The 10,678-nt window shown below is 32.1% G+C and overlaps 1 protein-coding gene across 1 annotated transcript; it reads right to left on the reverse strand.

Moving 5' to 3' along the window:
* Nucleotides 1-2,207: 2,207 nt before the first annotated feature.
* LOC127806514 (zinc-finger homeodomain protein 8-like) lies at nucleotides 2,208-4,134 on the reverse strand. Its single transcript, XM_052343864.1, has one exon. The coding sequence runs from the start codon at nucleotides 3,979-3,981 to the stop codon at nucleotides 3,208-3,210; it is 774 nt and encodes a 257-aa protein (XP_052199824.1). The 5' UTR covers nucleotides 3,982-4,134; the 3' UTR covers nucleotides 2,208-3,207.
* Nucleotides 4,135-10,678: the final 6,544 nt, after the last annotated feature.

Here is a 10,678-nt window from a genome sequence, read left to right on the forward strand (position 1 = left end):
TAAAGATATTTTTAAATTACTATGGTTTATATATGTCTTTTGAGCTCCTCCCAACTTAATTTGTTTGATTGGACACATCATTTGGAAACATTTTTAAATTAACTAAAAACGTCTAGATAAATAATTTGAATAACAAAAAGTTTAAGTGCAATTTATCCAAACAAAAAGATAAATAACATAGTTGGTCTCTTAACTCTATATTTTTCTCTTCTAACAACCATTAAACAAAATAAAAAGATGTTGGCCCCACAAGTATGGCTTAGTGGTAAACACACGTGGAGTTTCACAAAGAATATTAAAAATGAAATTCTAATGGTGACATTTGCTCTACGTGGAGGTGTAAACTGAATATTTTATTATGTGTATGTAAAGAGTGTAACCGCATCTAAGTTTACTCAATGGACAAATTTGGGAGAAAGATTGTATGTCCCTAAGATTACTCTGACGAAACTCGAAACCTAGGTTATTTAAAAAAAAAAAAAGACGTTGAAAGGCCAAGAAAATATTTTGTTGTCCAATGCATACCCATTAATATTATCAAAAGTATTATTTGGACATTCACTTCTAATATTTTTTTATAACACTAGTATGTTAATATATTATATATTTATATTGATGTGATATAAAGAATGATATATTAATATATAAGTGTCACATATAACTATTCAAATAGTATTTTTGTAATATTATAATGCATGGCATCCCATCTCCAAGGACAAATACAAAAATGTTTCTCATGGAGATGAAATTGAAGCTAGCAACCCAGATTTAATCTAATAACCCATCAAATTAAAAAAAAATAGGCTAAAAAGTTAGAATTAAATTCAAAATAGACTCAAAAGCTCAACCCCGATTACATCGAAGCCAGGACAACACAAAGGAGTTAGGTCCAAGCCCACGCCTTGTGCCCATATTGTATCATCTGCTAGCTAAGTTCATATACAGAGCAAATATGACTATTCACATGGTATAATTCTAATATTTTACCAGTCTCGCAACAAACTTATATAAAAGCGTAATTTTTTTACGAAACAAGTATTTCATTAATGGCGTATTGATTGCATCATTCAATTTAACTAACTTGAGCATTGAATGATCTATTAAAAGACCAAACCCCACCTTCATTTTACAAGTAAAATAAGTCCCAAACAACCTCAAATTTAAGAATCACTCAAGATACTTTGAAACCAAGAGAACTAGTTGAGAGTAGGACTATTGTAAGAATTAGGTGATGATTGCATTAACTTGATTTTTACATATATAAATTTGGGCATAACCCAATTTACAATTAATTGAATTTATAATTGTAAACGTAAAACCAACCAATAAATCACAAATTAGAATAAAAGTAACCCAAATTTGGGTTGGTCTCAGCCCAAAGAATTGTATAATCTACTAATAATAGGGTTCAAATAAGATGTATTTTTTATATCTTATTTTTAATATTCAAATAATTTTATTAATTAATAATTAAATACGTCGTGTTTTAAACTATTCAATCAATCAATAAAATTATTTAAATATTAAAAACAAGATATGATAAATACATTTATCTAAAAACAAGATATTTTTTTAGCATAGGTTTTACTAACAAGTATATATATTCAATACACTTTCTTTTTAACATTTGAATATTTTTAGTTATTAATTAAATATTTCAACATATAATATATTAATTATTCACTAATAAAAGTGCTTAATATAAAAAAATAAAATATATTAAATATAATTTAACAACTATTTGAGACACTCATTATCTTTAGAGGTAAATATTAAGTTGGTCCGATTACCGAACACACCATAAATTGCACGAATTGAAAAGACTAAATATTTTTCAAAAATTAAACCGAATAGACCAATAGTTACTCAAATTGAAAAAAATTAAAAAAAAATTGACAATAAAAAGCTCAAATAAAGAGAAATAATTAGAGATGAATAAAATTTCACAAACCAAAATAATCGAACCAAATTAGTCAATTTTTGTCCAAAACAATATTGTTTTTGACATGTTAATCTATATTAGATTATTTTAATACAAATATTGAATTAAACTAAAATAATGAAAAAATTCAAATTTAAAAATTAAATCCAATCCATCTACAGACTCAACTAAACCAAATTATCAATTTTAACCGATTTAATTCAAATATTTCAATTTAATAAAAAAAATTACACGCTACTGACAAATTCAGCCTTACACACACCACCACCGCCCCCTTCTATATATATATATATATATATATTATGTAGGGTAATGCTTCATAGATTGTCGAAGAAAAAGAAACCGAAGGCCGCCGCCGGAATCGACCTACCAAATGAGGAAAGGTGGTGGTTTATGGATGCAGTCCACCATATCATTATTATCTATGTATATGTATATAATATAATATAATAATATATTATTATTATATTAGTACACACCAACAATGGCCTGAGCCTGCTGCTTGCCTTGCCTTGCCTTTAAAGTTCAGATTACAAGATAACATATCAAAACTCCTTTGATTGCTATGTTTGATTCTCATCATTTCCTTCCTTTTAATATTCACACCATTCACCTTCTACTATTACATAATCCCTTCTCAACCCACAATATATATATATTTTCTAATTATATATATATTAAAATAAATCATAATTATTATAAAATTATATGGATAGAGATAACACTTTGTATTAATAAATTATATATTTTTATTATTATAAAAATAATATTATAACTTATGACTAATAACAGTATCGTGAGTTATATTGAAAGAAAAATTAAGTAGATTATGTGTTATTATTTTATTTATTTACTATATTCTCTAATAAAAATATAAAAGATGATATCGTGATCAGGTATATGGTCATAAGATTAGTCTTATTATAAAATTTGTGTTTGCACCAACAGGAAGGCACTAGAGGGTAGCAGAAGGTCAAAGTTGTTGCAAACTATTCAAATACAACAACTGAAATTAAGAAGAGATTAATTAGGGAAATCAATCCCAGTTAATTAATTAAATAGACAATCATTAATTGAAGGGTTAATTAAGTAGTAATTATAGTTTGGTGATGATGATGATGATCATCTCCTCAGGTTTGATCTTCAGAGACTGATCATTAATTCTTAGATCGGTAATTAAACTAAGTTGATTTTATGATATGAAGGCAGAGATGAAAGCAAATTAATGGGAAGAAGAAGAAGAAAGCAGTCTTCTTTCTGCTGGATCAAGCAGAAGAAGGAGACCCATCATTACTGTTCTCATTTAGTGCTTTGACATTACCATTGCCAATGGCGGCGCCGATGTCTTTCCGGAGAAAAGTGTGCTTATTGTTATGCATCCAGACCTTGAGAACGCCTTTTCCGACGCCGACTTCGTTGCAGAACTCTTCCACCATCGCATCGTCGGACTTCGGGATCTTCCAGCCCAGCTTCTCCGAGAAGGACAACATCTTCTCCTTCTGCTCCAGGCTGAATTTGGTTCGGAACCGCTTCCTAGTCGACGTCGGGGTGCCCGGCATCGCCACCGGGGGGGTCGGGAGCTCCTCGGAGACCCCGGTGCCGAGAGCCAGCAACGTGCGAGGCTGCGGCGGCGAGGGCGAGGACAACGGCGAGCTCCGTCGAGGGGGAGGCGGCGGAAGGGGAAGCGGACGGAAGTCAATTAGGAACTGGGCGGGGGAGGGTTCGTCTTCGCGACGGTGGAAGTTACGGTGGCAACCGCACGCGGCGCACTTGATCGAGCTGGGGTCGGATGCGTGTGCGGCGGGGGAGGGCATGAACTCTCCACAGCCGTCCACGGCATGGCCCCCGATGCCGGCGGCGTGATTCTTGAGACATTCTTTGTAGGCCACCAGCTGCAAAGGCGGCGGGTGGGATTGGCGAAGCTGCTGCTGGTGGCCGTTCTTCCTCTTCTTGTGTGCTCCGCCGTTGGCGGCGGCAGGTGGGGATTCATCGTTATGCGTGTGAAGAGGGCTGTGGCAAGGGTTGGTGGGAAGATCCATTGGAAGCGAGCAAATCAAGCAATATTAATGGCGGAGGGAGAAATTTAGGGGTAGGGTTTGCTGATAATAATCTCAGAGGTTTTGGCTCATGTGACGGCGACGGCGATTTTCCGGTTGAAATCTCAAGAGTTGCCGCAAATGGGCTTGGTGGTGGTTGAGATTGGCGGATTAGTACATATAGAACTCACTAATTCATTTTTTAATTTATTATTATAATTACTGTAATAATATATGCTTAAACCAATATTTTTATTATTATTTTTGTCACTTCTCGAGACCCAAATAAATGTGTCGACACGTGACCGAAATGCTCCCTTCCACTTGGTTTAATTTGCCGATTTCCAGCCGCCAATTGGTACACGTGGCGCTTCGACAGCACTGTGTGTGTGTGTGTGTTATTGCAAGCACTTCACTTCAAGTCTCGTTATTAATCCAACTAGCAGATCTATCGTTTTTGTACTTTGTATTCGATCGGTCTTTGTTTGATTATCAAAATTTATATTAATTTTGATTATTTCAGTTAATTTTAGTTACTTTGATCATTTTAACTAATATACTTGAATTATTTTTTAAATTTTGGTTCGATTCTAAAATATTTAGATTTTAAAAAAATCTTCTTCACTGTTAGCTTTCAAAAGAACCAAGATTTAATTTAGTAGCGAAATAGATACATGAGAAGGTCAAAAATATATTTTTACCCTTAAATTTTTATATGTTTTTTAATAGAATCTTACATTTTTTGTGATTGCAAATATATTTCTGAATCGTGTAAAATTACTCATTTAAATACTTGAACAGTAAATGATACGCACGGGTGTTGATGTAACAATTTTTTGACGTCTTCTTAGCTCTTTTTTCGACGACGTTTTCTTAGCTCTCTTTAACGTCTCCTCAAATATTTCTCTTTAGTATCACTATTGTCTTTTCTCTCTTTTTAACATCTCTTCATCTCATTCTCTCTTCAGTTGTGTCACCTCAAATCCAGTGATGTCTCCGGTTTCCTTCTCTCTATTCAGTTGCATCTATTTAGCTTCATCTCCCTCTCTAATATCTGTTTAGCTCTCTCTCTCTTTCTTTATAGTTGCTTGATTCTAAAGACAAGAAACAAAGTGATTCTTCACAATTATCCAAGTTTAACTTCATCTTCCTTTTCAAATCTCTTTTTTTACCATTAACTATTTCAGTTGCCTAACTAAGAGTTCTGTTGCTTTGTCGAATAGAGAGATGAAGATAAGGAGACACTGCTAAAGAGAAAGAAAGAGAGAGCTGAGCAGATGTTGAAAAATGACCAAGTCAACGCACATGCATATATATCACTTGTTGGTTAAGGTAACGTTTATTAATTAAGATATAAATAAAAAAATCTAAAATATGAAAAATATTTCAGATAAAAATATATTTTATTGTATTTATTAAATTTTTTGAAAAAATATCACATGACTTATTATCCTAAATTTTCAAAATAAACTTATTACTTTCCTCTTTTCGGATAATTTATGCTAAACTTTATAAATAAGTTATCTTGATATAATCTTATCTTATTAATTTTAATAAATATTATCCGAGTGTATAAATGAGTAATTTTATACTATTCAATAGCATATTTAAAATTATAAAAAATTTAAAATTTCATAAAAAAAAATTCATGAATAAAAATATTAACCCCAAAAACCATTTTAGATATAAAGCCCAATATTTGTCGTCCTCATATTTTTTTTTAACTTTATTTTTTAATGCAATTTAATTAAATAATATTCAAACATAAATTACACTTATGAGTGAAAATATCATTTGAACATTTAAAATAATATATTATATTATATATATAATAATATAAATATATATTTTACATTAATATAAAATATCATTCCTAAAATTTGCAACCCTGATTGGACGACTTGAGAAATGCCGCGCTATTGATAATATATACGCGGCGAAGTGACTCGTTAATCAGCCGTTACTTTACAATGGTTCTTTGCTCATCAAACTTTGACCAACATGCCTCTCATAATCTTATTTGACAGCACTATCTTTTTCTTTAATAGAACAAAATTAGTGTTAATTATTAAAAAACTATATTTTAGCATATACATATACAACAAATATATTTAAAATAAAAAATATATAGAGTGACGACAAAGCCCTTGTGACAAGTAAGTCCCTTCTCGATCTATATATTTTTATTTTAAATATATTTATTTAACTTATATATATAGATAAAATATAATTTGCCATCGTCGTAGAATATTTGTAACATCCCGTTAGAGCGATAGGAAGGACCGGAACAACTTACCCTGATGGGCCTACACGAACTTCCCAGGGGGGTCACCCATCATTGGATTGCCCCAGGTCAAGCACGCTTAACTTGGGAGTTCTTTGCCAACATTCAGCCCAAAAGGTATCCAGCTGGTGTTGTTTCCTTTCTTACACTATCCTCGATATATTCTAACTTCTCTGGGCTCTTGGGGTATTACATTCTCCCCCCCTTGAGCACATGACGTCCTCGTCATGCGACCTTACAACTGGTCCCAGATCTCCCCCGATGCATGGCCGATGTGGGATTCGCCTAAGGTGCCTACACGCACCCCCCATAGGGGCCTACACACACACTCCTTGGGACTCAGGCTCCTTGCTGAGGTTTGCCCCACCACCGCGCTCAGAGGCTCGGGGGTCGGCTCTGATACCACTAGTAACATCCCGTTCGAGCGATAGGAAGGACCGGAACAACTTACCCTGATGGGCCTACACGAACTTCCCAGGGGGGTCACCCATCATTGGATTGCCCCAGGTCAAGCACGCTTAACTTGGGAGTTCTTTGCCAACATTCAACCCAAAAGGTATCCAGTTGGTGTTGTTTCCTTTCTTACACTATCCTCGATATATTCTAACTTCTCTGGGCTCTTGGGGTATTACAATATTAGTCCTTGATTTTGTCCATGTCATCATCATAGCACACACATATATATATATATGAAAGAAATTGAACTCGAGACTATCATAAAGTGTTTCAAAAAATAACCTTAGATTGGAAAATAAATTAGACGAAATTCTCTTTCGTTGGTGGTTATTCTCCTTTTATAGATGTTATAGTACTTTTGTCTCATGTTATTCGTGAGTATACATGGTAAGTTTATGTGTGGGGAATTTGTGTAGAAGAAGATCCCTCCTATTGGTGGTTTATCCTTTTTTTTGTAAATGTTAGAGCACTTTGATCTCGTGGTATTCATGAGCATGCATGGCAAGTTTGTGTGGCTAATTTGTGTATGGGAAATCCATATGTTGTAATAAGGTTGCACATCCATATATTGTAATAAGATTCTCAATTTTTTTTTCCAACACGGTGTCCATATTCTCAACCAATTACATTTATAAATTTGTTGACAATATTTGATAAAAGATTCTTGTTTAATGATATCTAGCCATCAAAGGGCGTGAGAATGCTTAAACCTACAACCTCATGCTCGTCCAAGGTGTCGACCACCACGTGAGCTACTAATTGTGGTTCATATTCATTTTTCACATATTAGCATTTAATTACCCAACATTTGCCTTATAACTCATCTTATAAAATTTTTCATCAACATAAAATGTCGGATATTATGATTTTTCAATTGAGCTATAAAAATTATTTAAAAAACTACTACCATGCATAAAAAGTTTTCATAACGAACTTTGAAACAAATTAATAACCGAACTACTAATCCAACTAAACAATCGTCCGTTCAACTAATATATGGTAGTAGTAGTTTGTTAAATAGTTGGGGGTGGTAACAATCAATTTAGTTGTTTTGTAGGGTAAGGGAGTAATTTAGGCAACGAGCTATGATGTGAATGAGAGTGATGAATGTCAATCATGGTTTGTTGGAATCCAAGACATACACTGGAACTCACTAATACAAACACAAGCAGGCTGAATTATATGATGATTACAGTCATTCTCAACCTCTGCAAAAGAGCCTGCCTTTTGTAAAGCCAAAAAACTAGGGGTTCCCATATAATTAAAGCTGTGAAAATCTATGATGCCACAGCAGTCAAATAGATTAGACGTCTGCCAATCCTCTTAACTAAAGACACCCATCAACCTACCATCTAATCAACCCACAAATCCTTCTTGTTATTATTAGGGTTTTTGTTTTGTTTTTAGTGCAAAGATTCATAGATTTTACTAAATTTTTTTTTTCTATGACCCAAATGTCATTTAGACTATGAAAATAATTTATTTACAAAGTAAGGGTAAATTCATATGTAAAAAGGCCCTAAAAAGGCCCCCCTCGTCCACCTACAACAAGAGCTTTGAACTTTTATTGTGTGTTCACGAGCTTAATAGGGGAACATTCTATAGGCAGTAATTATGGTTTTTTAAGATCATTATTAAGCATAGACTCTTAAGACTAAGGCATAGTCTCTGTTATTAGTTATTTTTTACTTTTAAATGAGTTAGTTGATTTTTGAAATTATTAAAGTATGTTTTGGGTTGAAAAAGTATGAAAAGACTTAAATTTGAGTAACAGAGTAAACCTTAATCTGATTAGGTAGGATCACTTTTTAGATGTACAAGTTTCGACTTTCCAACGATGTCTATTATTGTCTATATCCTGTATATATTGTCATTGTCATTGTAATTATAAGTTAGTTATAATTGGAGGTGATAAATTTAAATATTGAACACATTTTTTCAAAATAGAAGTTATAATTTATAAGAATATATTTTTAGAAAATTATGAAAGCTTCGCAGAAATTACTCTTTTTCTAAAAGGAAAAGTTGATGTATGAGGTTGATACTTCTAAAACGAGAAATCTGGTATATTTGGAATTATCGCCCTTGTGTAGTCCTCTATCATTTGTGCCCTTAATTTTAACAGAGGAGGTAAATCGTAGGGCGACGACTTGCCTAAACCAAGTATCGAACTCATGACCTACTGATTTTAATCCCAATGTATCACTTGCCTACCACTTGATCTATGCGCTGGGGGAGAGAAATCTAGTACACTTAATGTATAGTAAAAACCTCTTATTTAATAAAAGAGTATAATACACCCTACATTCTTAATATATATTTCTTATGGTTTGAAAACTAGACTAAATATATATATATATATATATAGGGGTCTTTTTCAAAATAGTAGAAAACGAAAATAGAAAACAGATACGATATAAAACAAAAATGGAGAAATGACATTTTTAAAAAAAGTAAGAAGCGTAAATGCAAAAAAATTCTTAAATAAAAAATATGTAGAGGCCTTTTTGTAAATATAATTTTTAATGTAAAAAGTTATAAAAATTATTTATTCTATCTAAAAATAAATATAAATTTCATAATATATTCAAACAAATTTTTTTAAAAAATAAAATTTTTAAGTTAGATTTCTTCGTGGACTGAATTATGTTTTCAAATCAGAAACATGTTTTCGATATTTTTTTAATATTATAAAATAGTCTTATTTTTTTTTTAAATTAAAAAAATGATCAAAAATATTTTTAATATTTTAAAAAAATGACGCCTTCAAAATATTTTCGTGGATCATGATCATATTGTACTCACGACATTATATTTTGATCATGATGTTCTATATATTTACAGGATTTTTTTAATATTTATTTAAAAATAAAACTTTTATAATTTTCAAGATATATTAATGTGTTATTATTATAGTTTAGTGGTAAGACATGATATTAATAAATACTAAAATCCCAAATTTAAATAGTGTGAACCTCATTTATTTTATTTCTGATTAATTTAGTCCGGCCTGATAACGACAAATTAGTGTCACTGTGGCGGAAGCATGCTTGGGAAAAGACCAGACGGAGAAGATTAAGAGGGAGGGGGCCTGCGTGCTGGGATCCTGGGATGTCCGTCAAATCAACAGCCGCCACCACCACCACCGGCCACCGGCCACCGCCCACACATCAGTGTCTAGACGTGTCATTGACCATTCCACAGCAGTCAATTATAAGCTTTCCCCTTGAAGAAAAAGTGAGAGAGAGAGAGAGAGAGATTAATTACAGCTTAATCCTGCTTCGGTGTTATTAATGCTTTTTAAATATTTTTTTATATTATTTAATTTAAATAAAAATTAATTATATTAACAAGAATTCAACTTATAATCTTTACTCCAAACTATGACTTGATTTATTTAAAATAATTAAATATTACATTGATAAAATTTCAAACAAATTATATAAGAATATCTTAATACAGTTTAACTCTCGAGACTCAAATCAATTAATAATTGTAATAAAAAGTATATAGTGAGCAAGACGCTGCATACATAGTAAGATCCTTGCCCTTTATATGTAAGTTAGGTGAGATTGAATACATTGTTATCTTCAAGATTTTTAAACGTAGTAGTTACGAGTTAATGTAGGATTTAGTGCGTGAGATTTGAATAGCGATGAATTCATTTGTTTTTTTTTAAATTAAAAGAGATATATATATATATATAGATAGATAGAGAAAAACATCAAGATAGAACCTAAATTAGGACATACTTTAGTATATAATATCACAGAAGTAAAACAAAATGCTTAAGATTCATACAATACGAGATCTAAACAATATAGAAAAAACAAACGAGTTACATGAAACAAAAGGTAATAAATAGTTCTGGATCAAAAGTTAGCTTCAGGGCCAAAAGTGCTCTAAACACGTCTTCTGAATCAATGAGACACTGCGGATACTAGGATTAAGTAATGAACT

Source organism: Diospyros lotus, chromosome 7 (assembly GCF_014633365.1).
Source record: "Diospyros lotus cultivar Yz01 chromosome 7, ASM1463336v1, whole genome shotgun sequence".
Lineage (NCBI taxonomy): Eukaryota > Viridiplantae > Streptophyta > Magnoliopsida > Ericales > Ebenaceae > Diospyros > Diospyros lotus.